This window comes from Triturus cristatus, chromosome 4_1 (genome assembly GCF_964204655.1).
Source record: "Triturus cristatus chromosome 4_1, aTriCri1.1, whole genome shotgun sequence".
In the NCBI taxonomy this organism is placed as follows: Eukaryota; Metazoa; Chordata; class Amphibia; order Caudata; family Salamandridae; genus Triturus; species Triturus cristatus.
Window position 1 is genome coordinate 83,892,291 of NC_140585.1, and position 19,055 is coordinate 83,911,345.

Below are 19,055 nucleotides of genomic sequence, written 5' to 3' on the forward strand. Positions count from 1 at the left end.
ATGGTCTTTCATAGTGATTTTTTTTTGTTTGAGGAATTTTTTCAAAGTAGATTTGTAAGTAAGTTTAGCTTCAGGGTCATAGTTTAGTCTCCACTTACGTTCGAGTGCTTTGCATCTGCTTTTTTCCTCACGGAGGGAGGTGGAGAACCAGGGGGCGGAGGGGCGAGATCTAGTGGAGGCAATGATTTTCTGGGGAGCAATGGTGTCAATAGCTTTGATAAGGGCAGTATTTAGCCTAGAGACATTTCCGTCAATATCAGTGGAGAGGTATTCCGTCTGGAAGTGGAATACCGGGTCCAAGGTGGCACATGTGACCTTATGCCACTTTCTTCCCAACTCCTTCCTGGGGGCCAGGGGGGTAGATTTCCGGCCTAGGGCAAGAGAGAAGGGGATAAGATAGTGGTCGGACCAAGTAAGGGGGAGGGGGGGGAGGACTGTGATAGTCGAAAAGTTGGCGAAAATAAGGTCCAAAGTGTGACCAGCCACATGAGTGGGACCGGTGACTAATTGTGTGAGGTTCAGACTATCCATGGTTTCCAACAGATTGTTCGCCTTCACGCAGAGAGGGTTGTCTACGTGAAGGTTAAAGTCACCTAGGACTAGAAAATATTGGTGTTTAAGAGATAGGTCAGCCAGCTGGTGGGTAAGTGCAGTAAGAGAAGTGGAGGCGGCAGTTGGGGGGTTGTAGACTAAGGTGCCAGCCAGTATAACTGCCGCGGAGTCAGATACAGAGAAGTACATGGCTTCAATTATACCGATGTTGGTAAGTTTGGTAATGGTCAGCTGAAGATGGGATTTGAGGATGACGGCTAGTCCGCCTCCAGATTTTCCTCCAGCCCGGTTGATGCATTTTATGTCGTAGCCTGGGGGGATGGCCAGATAGATATCCGGAGAGGAGGAATCAGTGATCCAGGACTCAGTGAGAAATAAAATATCCCACTCGTCAGAGGAAATTGACATCCAGATATCGTTGGCATGACGGGGGAGTGACCGGCAGTTGACCAGGCCTGCTTTCAGCGTCCGGTGGTGAGACGAAGAGAGCTGCGATGTGGGATAAGAAGGCAAACGAGGTAGGTAGGACGGGAGAGTGAAGTTACATTGAGGGCAACGGAAAGGGACATTTTCCAAATGGTCAGGGTTGCAGAGGATAGTGGCCGAGCAGGGGGAGGAATTTAATAGATGTAGTTGGGTGTTGGTCCAGCACGTGCGGGTAGAATCAGCAGAACTGGCAGGGGGTCTGGCCCTGGGCACGGTCCAGGCGCGGACGGGCGCAGACGGGCTTGCCTTAGGTGCGCCTTCGGCGCGCAAACGGCGCACCCGCTGCGCTCGTCCGCTGCGCTTCCTGCCCTGGCACATAATAAAGGAGAAGGAAGGGGCGTGGCCTCAAGTGTCTTGCACAATGCGACTCTCAATGCACAAAATGCGACACTTTCGTGCCCAACAGTACCTGTAGTTGCCATAAGGTTCCCAAAAGCTATAACAAGGAAGCTTGCAAAGGCGATGCGGTACTCCTGAGATCCTGGGGAGGCTTTGCAGCAGCCCTGCTTCACGCAGCAGAGGTGGATGCGCCGGCTCCGATCTGTAAGGGGAGGATGCGATGACTTTGGCCTTCGTTGCGTAGGTTTCTTAGGGGGAAGCTTCACGCACAGGTTCAATGCGACACGCTTCGATGTGGCACGATGCGCGGCGCAGCGTTGACTTCCGGCGCCGCAACTCTCGATGCGCCACGGAACGGGACTCTGAGTCGACGCACACGATGACTGGAGACTTTTCACGCACCGGCAGTGGTGCGGCCCGCAAACTGGTTCTGCGACGACCCTCGCAATGTCAGGAATCTTCACGCTTCGGGACGATGCTCGACGCACTCGGCGATGCGGGGACCCTGCGTGTTGCGATGGTGCCGCGATGAAATTTTCCTCGCACTCTCGTCTTGCGACACGCAATCGGATGATGCGTTGGGTACCAGTCACTCTTGTTCACGCTTCTGCTTCCCAGCTCCAAAACACAGCAAAACGACCTCCTGAGGCCGCAAGACTGGGCAAGCACTCCAAGGCAGGTCAGAACTCCCTCAGCAGAGTTCCAGGGGAGCTGGTGGTGAAGTCCTTTTGTTCCTGGGACTTCTTAACAGGGAGCCAGCTCTTCTCAGGCCCTTGGAGATCAGAATCAAAAGAAGGGGACACAGCAAAGTCCTTCCCCTCTCCTTGGCAGCAAAGAAAAACAGCAAGCAGGCAGTCTTCTCCTCTTCAGTTCTTTTCAGCTTTCTCCTTGGCAGAGGTTTCTTCTTAGTTCCAAAGTGATCACCATCGGTGCCTCTTAATGGGGTGTTCTTCGCTCTAGTGAACTACAGTGATCCTCAGATACCCAAAGAGCCAAGACAGGGAGGCACAGACCTGTGAATCGGATATAGAAACCCGGTAGCACGAAGTACTGCGCCAATGAATGAGGTGAGGTGGAGCAAAGAGACTACTACTCTCTCTTCTTGCAAGAACTAAGAGTGTGAGTTAGGATAGAGTAGTAACCAGTTAATTGGTAGGTGCTGTCTTTGGTGTGGAGTAGGTAATCGTAAAGAAGGACCCATGTGCATAGACACACTATTACACGTGAAGATGAAATCACTGGCCGTCTTGAAGGGGCACTCTGGGTGCAAATGTGCATGAAATCCCACCAGTCCTGCCTTCCTTTGTTGTCATCTGGCATGCCTAACACACACAAAAAAAGGTTCCAACGGAACGGAGGACACAACTCAGAGGAACCCAACACGTCAGCGTGAAGCTGAGGGTGGGACGCTGGTCTCTGATTGGTATGGCGAGTTAGGATTGTAATGACGTGCAGGAATGTAATGCATGCCTTCACTTTATTCAGGAAACTGTAACCAGGATGATCTCAAAGGGGTTATATAGGGGACATGAATAACGTCTTCAGCGTGTCTGATTTGTTATGAAGCTGAGTCGTCAAAAAGGACCTAGTATGGGAAGAAAATCTTTTAATTTAGGGTGTAGGTGTTTTATAAAGGGTTCTACAGTCAAGCTCTATAGATGGTGCGCACTGTCTGGGATCCTGGGGTGTCCACAGACCTAAATTGTGTTCGTGGTAGTTTTGGAAATAGTTAATCGGACGCACATCTGTGAGTGATAATGCGATACAAAGCTTTGTCATGTAAGCGACGTTAATATGTCACAAGACACCTCAGCCCAAGTCTAACCTCATAATATCCCCTTTACCCTACTCCACTGTCTCCATGCATCAGCCCCCACCAAATGTCAATTTTTCGCTATTACACCCACTTGCCCGTTATCGTTCTGCCCTTCCAAGCCTTTATGGAAATCTTACTCGATCAAACCCCTGAACCAACCCTCCTGTCACAAGCCACCTAATGCATTGTCCTCATTCTCACAGTAGTCCTCTTCCCAACATACTATAATACAATTCCTACGTCTTCTTCGGACATTCAATTTTTATCTATTTATGTCCCCTGCTTCGCTAGGCTAGGCAGACAAGCCTGGTCTCGTTCAGCATGCCCCCGACCCCCGCCAGGGCCTCTCCCCTCGGTTTCCCGACATCCCAGTCTAGTCATCTCCTAAGGTCTTGTCATTCTACATGTCCCTCCTGCGTCTTCTAAACCCCGCCACTTAAGTCTTTGCAGCTACCAAAACCATCTTTACTGAGGCCACCACCTACAGGCGTCCTATGGGCCGGCATAGCTGCCAAGGTTTCAGATTGCTTATGAGTGACATTTTCATAATTTCAGTGTGTGACATTCGACGGCTATGAGTGACACTTTCTCGTGAGCAAAATCAAGCAAAGAAGACGTGGGAAACTAAAAGGATCTTAAAACTGCTGCAGAGCACCACAAATAGAAGGGCACTATGCAACCCAACTGTACCAAACAGGATGTGAGAGGCCCCAGCGCTGATGATCTCAGTTGCCTGATAATAAATTACCATAATTACTTAGAGTCACTACAATCAGTTGACTTGCGGACTCTGAGCGCTGTCCAGCCTGCCGCAGCACCAGGCAAGTCTCAGGAAAGTGAGAGGCTGAGGCACATAGGCTGTAATTTTTTCAAAAGACTTTATCTCACCTGCTAGCACTCTAAAATAATTCAAATCAGTTCTACTGTAAGCAATAGGCCTAATCCGCTTATTATGAGCAGCTATGAAAAAGTGACAAGGGATATAATCGGGGCCACTGGAATTATGCGACGGTAGAAGACAAAATTAATTGGCACAGCTGAGTACATTTTGCAGCAAGAAAAGGCAAATTATGTGGCATAATGTGGCCCTTTTTGTAAAAGTATTACTTCATTATTTCATCATTTTTAAACTTGGTAACACTGTATGGTCTTTGATTGTACCTCATTAGTACCAGTTTAATGCCCAAATATAGCAATAAGCAGCAGAAAAGTGATCAGTTCAGTTTTGCAAAGGGCCTTCCACTGCGCAGCAACGCATGACGCTGCATTTTAGCAATTTTTTAACCGTTTGAGCTAGAAATAAAAAATGTTTTTGGTAAAACCTGCAGATTATGTGGGCAGATGATAGATTATGTTGAGGAACCTGACCTTTAGGGGCCAAGCGGCGCAGAGTACGCCTGAAATCCTCTAGTTCTCCTGCCTTGCAATACAGAGACACTGGACACTCCGTCTGGCGTAAAAGATCGAGCTTTATTAGCTGCAGCTAGTACAGTGGTCCGTGAAGTCACACAGGGATGGGTTCACAAGAGACTGCCACTGACCTTTGTGGCGCACAAGCTTTTATACAGTGAAATACAATGGATACAATGGATAATCCAAACTTATACAGAATTTGAGTCATCGACAAACGTTACCAACAATGGTTTCAGCTAAAACTGACTCGGGTTCCAGGGAATGTTTGTTGCTGGCCCCTTTAAGCAAATTGCAAAGAGAATCCACATGATACAGCTTACAACGAGAGAAAACATGGTTGTATGTTCTAGAAGGGCAGTCGTGAGACCAGAGAATGCACGAGATGTGTAGCGAAACGCAGTAGATAAGATAAGCGGGAAGGAAGAATGGTGTGAGCTAACAGATAGTTTGGGCGGGGATTATCCAGCTCAGACATGAATTAGTGTATTCGGCCTGATCCTGACACTAGTTAATCAACACGGGACGAAAAGCCACCTGACACGCAAGGGCAGAAACGACAAAAGCATCTCGTTTACCAGCTGCCTGAGTGAGGGCAACCTAAGATGGCGGAAAACACAAGATGGGGTCTGGGTACGATCGAGAAACGACAAATTTCAGAACCTCGGACCCTCCTTTTGCCATTACTCAGGTAATAACACAATGACTGGGCTCATGTTAGTCTGAGTCGGAGTCGATATCAATTGCCATAAGGTCGTTTAACTGTTGCTGGACCATCATCTTAGTATTCTCTGTTTGTTGAGTTACCAGCTTTGATACACATAAGGTAGCGAACAGACCACAGACGGTAGGACCACAGTGAATGCACAGGCAACAAGAAAATATGATAGCCAGAATTGCTCCAAGGAATGTTAGTATTTTCCATCCCCAAGTAGATAACAATCCCCATAATCATCCCATGAGGGACCAATCTCCCTCGTCCTGATGGATCGATGTGGAGATGGTATGCAATTTTGAGATGGCCTGATATACAGCCGGGGCGTCATCAGGAATGTATATACAACAGCTTGATCCAATTAATTTACAGACTCCTCCTCGGTCTGCTAGGATCACATCTAGCGCAATTCTGTTTTGTAACGTCATGAGACGGTTCGCTCGGAGCTCTGCAGTGATGTTACTTAAGGCACCTGCAGTAACATCAATGGTTGTCTCAACCACGCGAACTAATCGCCTAATGTTTCCGCTGTTAATCATTGGTCCCCAGAAGGGAATAAATCCTTGGAAGAAATCTCCTCCCTCCTGGCCAGCTGTGTCTTTGGCATCAAACACGCCTCTAACATATCTATGTCTGTGATGGTCTGATGGTGCAGTATACATTGGGGGGATCAAGAATGCTATGTAACATGTTCCCGAAAAGTCAGAGGGGAGCCATGTATATGCCGTGTCATAGCAGACAAAATAGGTTCCTTGTGATGGGATCAATGGAGGGTTATTTTGAGACGTGAATACATATACCTGGGAACAGTTTTGTAGAGTGTCATTCTCTTTGCTATTGATTCGGAGGCAAAAGTTGCCTTGGTGGGGTACAGTCCATGCTGGGGAAGACTTCTCTTGTTTGGTTTTGTTGTTAAGACTGGAAATGAAATGAGTTACATTCCAACCTTCGTATGCTTTCTTTTCGTCAAGGGGAATCTTACTCTTCCCTAGGATTTTAGCCATGGCCACTATAGCCTTTATCAAAGTAACGTGGCTAAAATCCGTTCCTTTCTCAAATGTACCTATTGGATATTGAAGTCTGTTGTGGTAGGCTGCCGAAAACATGGCCAGGTAAGCCCATGCCGAACCCTCATGTGAGAAAGGCAATACTAGATAGGGCATCCCTTTATGAGCAGTGTGAGGCATGAGTCCACATACCCAACAGTCAGATATGTTGACAACTAACTGGTGTTGGTGTAACAGCTGGATAAACGAATTATTTTGATACTCCATTCTTCTTATTTGTTCATGTGAGGAGAGGATATTTATCTGGTGTTGAATCTTAGCGGGATGAGAAGGTACAGAAGTAGATAAAGGTACGGTTTTTAGTTGTAACACATGTACAATCCAACCTATACATGCTAGTAAAACACATAAAATCAGCAACACACACAAGGTTACGCCAAAACGACTATGTAATGATTTACAATATTTGGTTTGCATATTCTGTCTCCTATCTACCTGACGTGATGTACCATCCATTCTGGCTAGAAAAATTTGTCGCTCGCGGCAAGCTTCCTCAATCACTTGGCTATTTGATAATCCTGAACCTAGCGGATCTTGACCATAAACCAGGTTCAGTCCAAGACTCCTACCGCGACCCTGCGACGGGAACAGATGGCACAAATACTATCTAAAAAGGAAAAAATAAAAATAGTCCATTGGTGGCAAAAGTAGCAAATGTTCAAGTCTTTGCTTCAGGCCTGGTCCTCAGGTTGTATCGTTTCTTTGTTGGAATCGTTTGATCCTGAAAGATTGTCTCCGGATTAGTAGTGTTCACTTGCAGATGTAGTGGAATGGTTCTTTGAAGAGGGTCATCACTTTCTTCCTCGGTCTGGGTGTCTTCCAGTCTTGCGTTACTAAATGGTACAAACCGGGGAGTCTTGTTTCCTTCGGACTCACCTACGCCCCTGCGGACCCACTGGTCAAAAGGCAAGGGCAAGGGTACCTTTTTGCAATGCACGGCGTGGACCCAGTTTTTCTTGCCTTCTATCCTTACTGCTGTCCGTGTAGTCAGTAGAACCTGGCGAGGAGGTGACCAGCGAGGATCAAGGTTTTTCTTACGTTGAAAGTTCTTGGTGCAGACCCAGTCTCCCGGTTTGATAGAGTGACCTGGGTCTGTTGAGGCCTCTGGTAGAGCACTTTGAACCTGTTGGCGAAGAAAACTTAATTTAGCAGTCAAGTCATGAAGGTAATCAATAAGCATAGGGTACGGTATGTCTGAGTACTTCCTAGGACGAGGAACTCCCCAAATATTGGCGGGGCGTCCGAATATCACCTCATATGGACTAAGTCCCATACGAGAGTGTACAATAGTTCTGGTGGATAGCAAGGCTAATGGCAAAGCGTCAGGCCAGGCAAGACCTGTGCTGGCCTGAATCTTTGACAATTTCAGTTTGAGAGTGCCATTGTAGCACTCTACCAAACCTGCTGACTGTGGATGGTTTGCCGCATGGAATTTTTGTCTGATACCAAGCCCTGTACATACTTTCTGCATGATTTTGCCTACAAATTCACTTCCATTGTCACTCCAGACAATTCGCGGCAAACCGAATCTAGGAAAAAACTCCTTCAGTAATACTTTAGCAGACGATACAGCTGTGTTATCTTTTAAGGGGTAAGCCTCTATCCACCTAGAGAATGCACATACTACCACCAGAACATACTTGAGATTGTTGCATCGGTCCATGTGTATATAATCAATCTGTAATGCTTCAAAGGGGTACGTAGGGGGAGAGAAATGGCCTGCAGGAGTTGGAGTACCCTTCCCTGGGTTATGCATCAAGCATATAATGCAATGTTTTACCACATTGTCTGCACATTTCGGAATTCCTTCATTTTGCCAAACTGGAGCCAGGAGTTTGCATATGCCTTTAGCACTAATGTGAGCTGGTCCATGAGCCATAGTCACTACAGGTAATACATACGTATCTGGCAACATCCATCGTTGATGCTCTGACAATTCTGTCCAACATCCATTCGAATCCAACATCCCCGTACTTTCTTTCCACTTTCTCAATTCTTTCTCTGTAGCTTCTTCCTGAATCGTTCTTACGCTCTCAATTGTGTCCTCACACATTCCTCTTTCTGGGATCTGATTTGCAGGGCCTGCAACATACATGCGACTTGTGATGTCCCTAGCCGTGTTTTTCGCTACCTCGTCTGCGAAAGCATTCCCGCGACCAATGTCATCTGTAACTCTTTTATGTGCACTACACTTGATGATGGCAATTTGGGTAGGTAATGTGAGAGAGTCAAGAAGATCAGTAACCAACTGGCCATGCTGGATCTTCGTTCCATGGGAGGTAAAGAATCCTCTTTCCTTCCATAGATGACCAAAACTATGTGCCACGCCAAAGGCATATTGGCTGTCTGTGTAAACATTCACTCTTTTCCCTTTCGACAGCACACATGCTCTAGTCAAGGCTATCAATTCTGCAGGCTGGGCTGAATTGTGTCTGATACATGCTGTCTCCACTACTGTATGTAATGTGGTGACTGCATAAGCTGAGGTAGTCTCGCCATTGGGTAATTTGAAACAGGACCCGTCAACCCACAAGGTTCCATCCGGATCCTCGAGCGCAGTATCCTTTAAATCTATTCTTCCTTTTGTTTCTTCTTCTGTGTGAAGAAAACAATCATGATGATCCTGAGGATCTCTTTCATCTGGGAGTGGTAACAAGGTAGCTGAATTCAAGGTGTTACATCGCTTTATACGTATGTGGCTTGCCCAGAGTGTCAACTCGTAACCAGACAACCGAGCACTCGTGAGATGTTGTGTTTTAGTTCTATTCAATAAAGTGTCCACGGCATGTGGTACCATGGCAGTGAGAGTGTGATCCAATACTATTCCGGCTGATTAACGAATAGAGATTGCTGTCGACGCTGTAGCTCTGAGACAACTAGGTAACGCTTTAGCTACCGGGTATAACGTAGTAGAGAAGTAGGCACATGGCCTCTGTTTGTCTCCAAATTGTTGTGTCAAAACCGACAATGCACAACCTTCTCTCTCATGGACATAGAGCGTGAAACACTTACTGTAATCAGGGGTACCTAACACAGGAGCAGAACACAGGGCTGATCGTAAGTCTGAAAAACTCTTCTGACATTCATCAGTCCATGGGAGTGGATGGGGCGTGTCTTTCTGTGTAAGTGCTAATAAAGATTTGGCCAATAAAGAGAAATTAGGTATCCATTGTCTGCAGTAGGAAGTAATGCCCAAGAAAGCACGTACTTCTCTCTGCATCGATGGTACCGACATGTGCGTAATTGCGTTCGGGGGTTAGTCGCCTTCCCTCCTTTGATAAGAGATGACCTAAGTATGTAACTTCTTGGCACACGTACTGTAATTTAGAAGGTGATACCTTATGATTGAGATCAGACAAATGCCGCAACAATGCCACAGTCACATCCTTACACACATCCTTTGAATCAGTCGCGATCAACAAATCATCCACATACTGAATAAGAGTGGCTCCTGGAGGTAAAGGGAATGTATCAAGCTGTGATTTAAGAGCTTGACTATAAATGGATGGGCTTTCACAATAGCCTTGTGGTGCTCTCTTGAATCGAAAGCTTCGGCCTCCTAAACAGAATCCAAAAATATCTCTGCTCTCTCTAGCAATAGGAATGCTGAAGAAAGCGTTCTTTAAGTCAATTACAGTGAACCAAGCTGCTGAAGCTGGTATCATCGTCAGTAAGGCTGTAATGTCTGGGACAACAGGGAACTGTGGTGAAACAATTTTGTTCACCTCTCGAAGATCAATCACAAATCTATAGACTGGTGGTTGAGAAGGATCAGTTCGCTTAAGAATCGGAAGAACAGGGCTGTTACACACATTTCCTCTCGTTTCTTCCACCACACCTTTCTGGACCAAATCTTGAACAATAGCCAACAATGCTTTTTCACCTTCATTGGAAATCTTATACTGAGCTATACGTGGTAGTTTGACATTAGGCTTAAGAGTGACAACATATGGTGTAATCGCAAGACGACCCACATCATTCGGACCCGTAGCCCAAAGACTTTCAGGGAGGGATAATAATTCAGGTGGAAACTTATCCCTAGACAAGTGCATTGATGATGTTAGTCTCTTACCTAGTGTAAGATACACACCAGAAGGAGAGCAGTGTAGCGTGGCATGTAACTTTTTCAGCAGATCCAAACCCAATAGATTCTCACCACAACCAGTTGTAAGGATAAGTGATGTTTCCAGGTCATATGGATCAATCGAAACAGGTAAAGGGCAAGAGATTGAGTTATGAACTGGGGCGCCGGAGAATCCTACAGACTTGTTTATTAAGCCAGACAAAGGTGCCCCAGGGAGTTTAGAATGTACAATAGAACTTCTCATTGCACCAGTATCTAAAAGGAATGGCTCTGAAATACCCATTGCATTGACAGTGACATAAGGACCTTTCTGATCTACTGGAATTGATACTACTCCCTTACTTTGTCCATGGCTGGCCTATTCATTTTGGAAACTTTCGTCGCAACCTTCAACATAATCGTCACTATAATATTGTGTAGACTGGACTCTCTGTTGGTCAAAATAATTCACAGCGTTGGGGGAGGGAAAGGAACGCTTTTCTTGGAGGGACGTACCTCTACCTCTACCCCTGGAGACTGATTGGAAATTACCATGGCCTCGCGGGACAAACACTCCATCATTACGTTGGAGCAAAACTGGACAATTACTCTTAAAGTGTCCCTCTTCCTTAAAGTAAGCACATTGGTTTGGACCTAGCGTAGATCGGGGTACATAATGTTCGGGTTTCTGAAACACTTTCTGAAACTGTGGGGGCTGAGAAGACTGATGCTGGGCAGGACGTGGAGGATAAGCCTGCTGTAAAAGAACCTTCGTTTTTAAATCTTTATTTTTCTTCTCCTGCTTATCTTTCTCTTCCTTGTACCTGTTTTCATAATATTGTGCTATAGCCAATATTTTAGCAGTAGAGGAAACAGCCCATGCACTCTCGGAATTTTTTAATTTATTCGATAATTCGGGAAGCAAGTTAGATACGAGCTTGTCCACAAATAAGCGTTGTCCACCTTCTGTGCTCATATCCTGACCACTATGATCCAGAAAGGTCTCCTCAAAACGAGTGTAGAAATCGGAGACGTTCTCGTCTTTCTTTTGCTTACATGCTGTTAGCTTATCCCAATTTACTCGTACTGCAGGCATAAGAGTCTTCATTAAATCAATGATTCTACCAGGAAGTGCTGTAATCAGGTCGTCAGGCTTTGCGCCGCCAACTTGTGCTGTGTCAGCGGCTCTAATAGCTGCCCAAATACCACCTAGTTCGGCAGCATGGTCTTCCCTACGAATTTTCGCCCATATTGCTTGGGGGACAACATTCCCAAATAACATATCAATGTCAGCTAAATTCATAACGCAAGTCTCAACTGTCTGGGATAGCTCCTTATAATAGCCAGTAGGATTTTTACGTAGGTCTGGAAGTGTTTGTTTAAGGGCTAAAACTTCGGCTCTTTTCCAAGGTTCATGCACCCATATACGCTGGAAATGAGCGGCCACCGGCTGAGCACCACCTACCGCCTCTCTCCACACTGGGGGAACTTCACGCATTGGATAGTGCTTAGTTTTGTCAATACGATCAGTTTCGGGGAGTTTCAGAGAGAGAAATGAAGTCCTAAACTCAATCAGCATAATTACCGCTTTCTCAACGTCTGCTCCTACTATGAAACCTTTATCAAAATCGGCTTGGAGCTTCACCAGTTCCGTAGGAGCCGTGTCTAATTCCATATCGTCTCAACCCTTAATGAGAGTATCGCACATTACGTCAAAAACATATCTTTGAATGGGCTCTGCCCATTGACAAAAGGTGCTCAAAATATCCCGTGCACTATATATTGGACCTTTCTCAATCCATTTACGGGCGAGGGAACCTAATACTGTCTTTTCTTCCGTAAGAGGAAGCTGACAGCGAGATTGTCGTCTAGAAAGAGACGGAGACAGATTCAGGGCTCCAATTAAGGGAGAAAAGAAACTTGTGACAGCATTTGTGAGTCTCCTCGGTGTACCTGGAGAGTTTCTCACCAGAACAGGGGATAGAGAGGAATTTAAAGGAGACGGGATAACAGGAGGAGGAGAAAACAAAGGCTGAGGAGGAAGGGAAGTAGTATTTGGCTGAAACGGTCGCTGAGCAACCACTGGCTGAGCCATAGGAGGTGCATTAGGAGTTTGCACATAGGGTGGAGGAGAATTCAACAAACAAGACATTAAAGGGTCTTCCTCTATATCTTTTCTCTTCTCTGAAGGGGAAATAGGCAACACCGGATAGCATCTATCTACTGCCATGCAATGTTGTCTTTCTGATACCTCCCTAGCAGAGTCTACTTCGTTGTCTCTTAACTGTTGGGCAGCCTGTAAAATCGACATATTTTTATCTTTTAGATCTCTTCTTGCTTGCTTCATTTCTTTCTGTTTGGCTTCCTTTCGCCAAAGACGGAACGAGTCAAACATTGCCGGCCGGGCTTTTCTTCTGAACAAAGTGGTTTCTAAATTGTCTAATATATTGGGCTCAAAGCTGCCGTTTTGTGGCCACTGCAAAATACCATCTCTTCGGGTATATCGGACCCATGTTTTGTTAAAAGTAATGGGACCAATACCGTGTTTTGAATAGAGCTCATAAGTGGGAGTTCCAACCGGGGGAATCGGACAAGAGTCCTAGAGCTGGGAGTCCCTAGTACAACCTAAGCAACACAATTGATGAAACTTACTTAGACCAGGCATCGTTATTTCTCTGGACTATTCTCCAAACTTCAAACAAAGGGGGTGTGTCAATTCTTAACAAAACAGCACAAACGTACTCACCCCTTGGCTTCAATTATTGCAACAATTGAAATACAAAAAGGAAACTCAAAGACCCAAAAACAAAATCTGTGGGAGCGACCCACCAATCAAATACTTAACTAAGTATCTTCTTACGCCAACCGGAGGTCCGTCTATCGTCTCGCTCTACCAAATCGTCACAAAAACCGGGGCCAAGGCAGGACGGCAGTCAGGGCAGCAGTCGTAGCAGCCGTCTTAAAGGAGAAGCCACGACACAAAATCCTTCGGTCCACTTCCGACATACAGGGGTCAATCACGTGGGGCACCTCCTCCGGATTTTTTTTCGGGGCCCATCACGATCCTCTGGCTACACCGCTACCACTGAAGCCATCCCTTCGTGGTCGCCATTTGAGGAACCTGACCTTTAGGGGCCAAGCGGCGCAGAGTACGCCTGAAATCCTCTAGTTCTCCTGCCTTGCAATACAGAGACACTGGACACTCCGTCTGGCGTAAAAGATCGAGCTTTATTAGCTGCAGCTAGTACAGTGGTCCGTGAAGTCACACAGGGATGGGTTCACAAGAGACTGCCACTGACCTTTGTGGCGCACAAGCTTTTATACAGTGAAATACAATGGATACAATGGATAATCCAAACATATACAGAATTTGAGTCATCGACAAACGTTACCAACAATGGTTTAAGCTAAAACTGACTCGGGTTCCAGGGAATGTTTGTTGCTGGCCCCTTTAAGCAAATTGCAAAGAGAATCCACATGATACAGTTTACAACGAGAGAAAACATGGTTGTATGTTCTAGAAGGGCAGTCGTGAGACCAGAGAATGCACGAGATGTGTAGCGAAAGGCAGTAGATAAGATAAGCGGGAAGGAAGAATGGTGTGAGCTAACAGATAGTTTGGGCGGGGATTATCCAGCTCAGACATGAATTAGTGTATTCGGCCTGATCCTGACACTAGTTAATCAACACGGGACGAAAAGCCACCTGACACGCAAGGGCAGAAACGACAAAAGCATCTCGTTTACCAGCTGCCTGAGTGAGGGCAACCTAAGATGGCGGAAAACACAAGATGGAGTCTGGGTACGATCGAGAAACGACAAATTTCAGAACCTCAATGTGACAAATGTGGCAAATCAATGATTATGCTAAAATCGCTGCAGCTGCACAATCGCATAATTCCAGTGGCCCTGGATATAATGTAAAATTTCTATTACACTGCAATAAACCCCGCAGAGAGGTATTTTTTTACTCTGAATCTATCATATTACCACAGTACATTCATATTGGCTCTAGTGATCGTATTTTGCAATAAAGGTGGTCTCAAGAAATAGAAGAATGGAATTGGTGTGGCCTTTTAACTATAGCTTTCATAATAGGGACTTGCAAGTAAAGGTCACGTTTTTCTCCATAACAAAAACATGTCACTTAAAATTCTATACATAGATTATATGGATCAAAATCAAATATTCCTCTTGGTTTCATTGAGCATTGAATGAATTCAGAAAAGTTCATTAGGGCATGAACAGAATTTTGCCTTTTAAAACATGAAAACTTGAGTTAGCAAAAGAGGAGATGGTAAACACGTCTATTTCAGATGCTTGATGTGAAAAAGAGAAGTGATTCCAAAGGGCTGCAGTGCATGCAATCAGAAGCTTGCCTGTGGGACAATAAAAGTGAAGGCAGCCTTATCTGGCCTGTGCACTAAAGCACAATGAGAGAGTAGAGGGTCTTCTGTATCCTGAAACGGACACTTCCACCAGTAGAATGGGAAGCCAAGAACAGCAGAAGCCCTCACTGAGCGGGAATCTGCTGATTATAAACACGAGCATGGATTTAAAATACTACATTTGAATTGCAGCAAGCCACAGGTCACGTCCCCAGATCAGTTAAATTGAAGGTAGCGCACATTGACACACACTGGAGTGTCAAAAACAAAATTTATAGGTTCGGCATGTATGAGCAACTTTTGATTCTCCAACTCCGGAAGCATTCAGAATAATGCCCGAAGCTACCTTAACCAGACCGTGGGGGCCCGAGCACATGAGCACTTTTTAGTCCCCGGATGGAAAAATAAATTACTAATGTTAATCACATTACTCTTTATTTGTACAAACTAACCTCAGACAGTGGCCCGTACGAGTCTGCAGACCTGCCGCCCACAACCACGCTTTCACCCTAACAACCCTCTGCTCCGTCCCCTGCTTGCTCATCTGCCTTTCATAAATTAAATGCAGCAAGTCTACAAGCACGACTTGCTTGTAGACTCGCTGCCTTTCATTTGCCAATAGGGCACAACAACAGGGCAGATGGTGTGCCTTTGTTAAAGTAATCATGTTAATTGCAGCGCTTGACGGGCGCTGCGATTAACACGATTACCTACAAAAAGAGACACAATCTAACGGTTTTCGCGCCGCACGCATTTTAAAAGCGGCGACGCGACGGTCCTCAGTTACCTGTGCGAGCTCTGTAATTTACAATGCGCGCTTCAGGAGATATAGGTGCACGTCCGCGCATGCACGCATGTTGGAGGGAACAGTGCATGCATGGCCTCCTTGTGTGGTCCTGTGTGGCTTGATAAATCCAGATTAACGCAACGAAGCGCAAATCACGTATTTGCATTACTCTGCCTCAGGAAGGCTTCACATGGGTGGAACATGTATGTTCCCAGGCATCAACTCACGGATTTTGGCACATTCCTAAATTTCGTAACCAAAAGAGGGAGGGAGGGTAGAATAACGGAGCCACTCTTAAACCCCCAGAAAATGTAACAAGAAGCAACAAAAGAGTGGAGCCACAAAGAAAGAACAATGGCAAAGAGAATCACTCTAAAGTGTAAAAAGAACCCACACTCACCAACCTAGTTGATGACTTGCTTCATCATTGGCTTCCCACCAGAGAGGCCGAATGCCTCTCTGGTGTGCTACAATGCCTGATTACAGCGGAGCAGGTTGAAGTGATAGTGACAGTGCAAAAAAGTGAACCAAAAGTGGGTAGTTAAAATTGAATTTACCAAACCACAAGAAACATTTATTGGTGACAAGGTAATTCAAAGCTAAAAACGTGAAATTGACGATGTACTGGATAAATTGGCCAGTCACATCACTGGTGTAACAAACAAGTGGTCTACAGGTTTCAGCCCCATAGATGCAATTTGGCGAGGCTTTCTTCAGGACCAAAAAGCCACGGCGGTATGTACACTCTAAGGTACACCCTAACCTGTGGCAAAACTGTGTGACTTCTGGTGGGAACCCAATGATGAAGCATGTCACCAACTCGGTTGGTGAATGAGGGTTCTTTTTACACTTTAAAGTGATTCTCTTTGCCATTGTTATTTCTTTGTGGCTCCACTCTTTTGTTGTTTCTTGTTACATTCCTAAATTTACCATTACTGGTAAACCTGGGAATGCCTCAAAATGCTACGCCTCCCCTAGTGAGCAGTAACGAGGAGCCTTATCTTTATTCCTCCTCATTTTTTCCTCTTTCTATGTGTTCTGATAGAGGGAAAAAGCCTCAGAGGATTGCTTTTGTGCAGGATGGTTGCAGGAAGGGAGTGGTTGTCTGAGTGGTAGGCAGGGAGAGCCTGGGCATGTGTGAGGAAGACATGGACGGACTGGATGCATGAGGGGAGAGAGAGACTGAAAGCCTGGGATCCAGCTATGCACTGACCTACTCTGCACTAATGTCCCACGTCTGTCTCAGGTGTTTGTTCAGCTAATGTACTGTATTTACTCCAAACCTTCAGGTAAGTAGCAGTGCACTGCACAGCCACTCCATGACAAAATGCTAAAAAATCTTAAATTATATTATAGCTATGCCTCGCGACATGGTCTCAGATCTTGACCTCACACTCCTGAGCCTCCCCATCCAGCCTCCCATGAAAACTTTACACTCATAAATATCTCCAGTTAGTGTCAAATGATCACCTCTTACTGTTGATCAAACTTTCCAGACTTGCACTGTGACCTTTTACTCATAATCTTTACCATTCTTTGTTTTCTCATTAACTACCTCCTTTCACTCCTTTCTTTCTTCGCCTCTCCCTCTTTCTTCCTTCATTCGTTCCTTCCTTACTTCCTTTCTTCATTCATCGTTTCCTTCCATCCTTTAATCTTTCCTTCCTTCCCTACCTCCCTATCTCATTTCCTCTCTTCCATTTTTGCTTCCATCCCTCCCGAACTATATCCCGTCATTACTTGTCTCCTTCCAGCCCTTCTTCCTTCCGCCCTCTCCTAATTATTCTTCCCACCCTTCCATCTTTCTTTCCTCCTTTTCATTCGTTTTGCTCCTTTCCTCCTTGTCTTCGTCCTCTGACCTATTTTCATTCCTTCTTTCCTCTCTACTCTTTACCTCCTACTCTGTCTACCTTACCCCTTTATTCCCCTGGTGCTGCAGCCATTTTCCTGCTTCCATGTGTTAATCCCTCCCTTCTCCCTACCTTTCCTTTCTCACCTGTTCTTCTCCCTTCTCCTTTCCTCTCCTCTGTCCTTGTTTCTAGTTGTGATTCTGAATGTCTCCCTCAATGTCTCCTCTGCAGATAAAAGATGACTGGGGGGCTACAGCCGTGGACGAGGCGCGGAACTTGAGCACAACCACCATCTACATGATGTTCCATCCTCACTTCACTGAGGAAGTCACCACCAAGGAGGAGTACCTGAGGCGCAGGGCCGAGGAGATGCCAGGAGAGGACCAGTACGCGGAGAATATTTCCTACTATTAAGCAGGATTTAGGATTTTCTCATTGAGAATATTTCCTATTATTGAGCAATATTTAGATACATTAAATATTTACTATATTTATATTGAGATTTGTCTGTTGCTTCAAACCAAAGCAGAGAAACTTGTGTTCTATGTGACCCTCGCCATGTCACTGCAGGGGTGAGTCAGGGATTTGTAATCAATCAGGGATTTGTAAAGCGCTCTACTCACCCGTGAGAGTCTCAAGGCGCTGGGGGTGGGGGGATTTGGGCAGCTACGACTCATCCGAAAAGCCAGGTCTTGAGGCTCTTCCTGAATGGTTGAAGGGTGGGGGTTTTTCTGATGCTGAGGAGTTCATTCCAAGTCTTGGCCTTGATGCAGGAGAGGAAACTTCCCCCCGTTATGGCACTGCAGATGCGTGGGATTTTGGCCTGGGCGAGGTCTGCAGAGCGGAGGTTTCTCTTGGGGGCATGGAAAGAGATTCTTTCATTGAGGTATGGGGGTCCGGTGTTGTGGAGGCGTGTGTTAGCAGCTTGAAAGTCACTCTCTTTCTGCCAGGGAGCCAGTGGAGGTCTCGTAAGTGTGATGCAGTCTTGTCGTGGGATGCTAAAGACGAGTCTCTCTGCGGCGTTCTGAAGGGTCTGGCTGCTGAAGCTGTTGTCCAAAACATATTGATATGCGTTTCCCTGCATCCACCCTTATCATATTATTATTTAATTTTGTTTTTTATACTTTAAGTTTGAAAAAAGGATTTCTCTTAAATATGGATACACACCAAACAACCTTACCAGCGGTGGCTGTGGGGAGCTCCTGGACCCCAAAACCTATTCTCTAAATGAACCTTACAGGAGTAAAGTAACTGCTCAGTGTCTCCGTGGCCTTATGTGTCCATTTACCATGCCCAAGTCACAGCCTTTCAAATACATAGAATTGGTAAGCAACCTCTTTAAGGCATAGTAACATTAATTATATTATTTTGTTCTTAAAATTATTTTCTCTTATTTACTTTTTGGTTTTTTTAATGTAGAGAAATGTTATTGCGGATTACAAAGATCTTAATATATAAAAAAAAGATAGATAGAGCCTGTGTTGTAGATCATGATGGTAATACTGGTTGTATCTTGCTGGTTCTATCTTCTCTGGCCTTTATATCTTATAATAGCGTCTTGAAAATAAAATACAGTATGTTGT

General features: G+C 45.5%; 1 protein-coding gene across 1 annotated transcript in view; it reads left to right on the forward strand.

Moving 5' to 3' along the window:
- Positions 1–18,150, forward strand: part of LOC146839605 (L-asparaginase-like) — a 116,533-nt gene extending 98,383 nt beyond the window's left edge. Inside the window, exon 6 of the mRNA XM_085650359.1 lies at positions 17,704–18,150. Within this exon, the coding sequence (XP_085506485.1) occupies positions 17,704–17,886 (183 nt within the window). The 3' untranslated portion in view covers positions 17,887–18,150. The remainder of the gene's footprint in view (positions 1–17,703) is intronic.
- Positions 18,151–19,055: the final 905 nt, after the last annotated feature.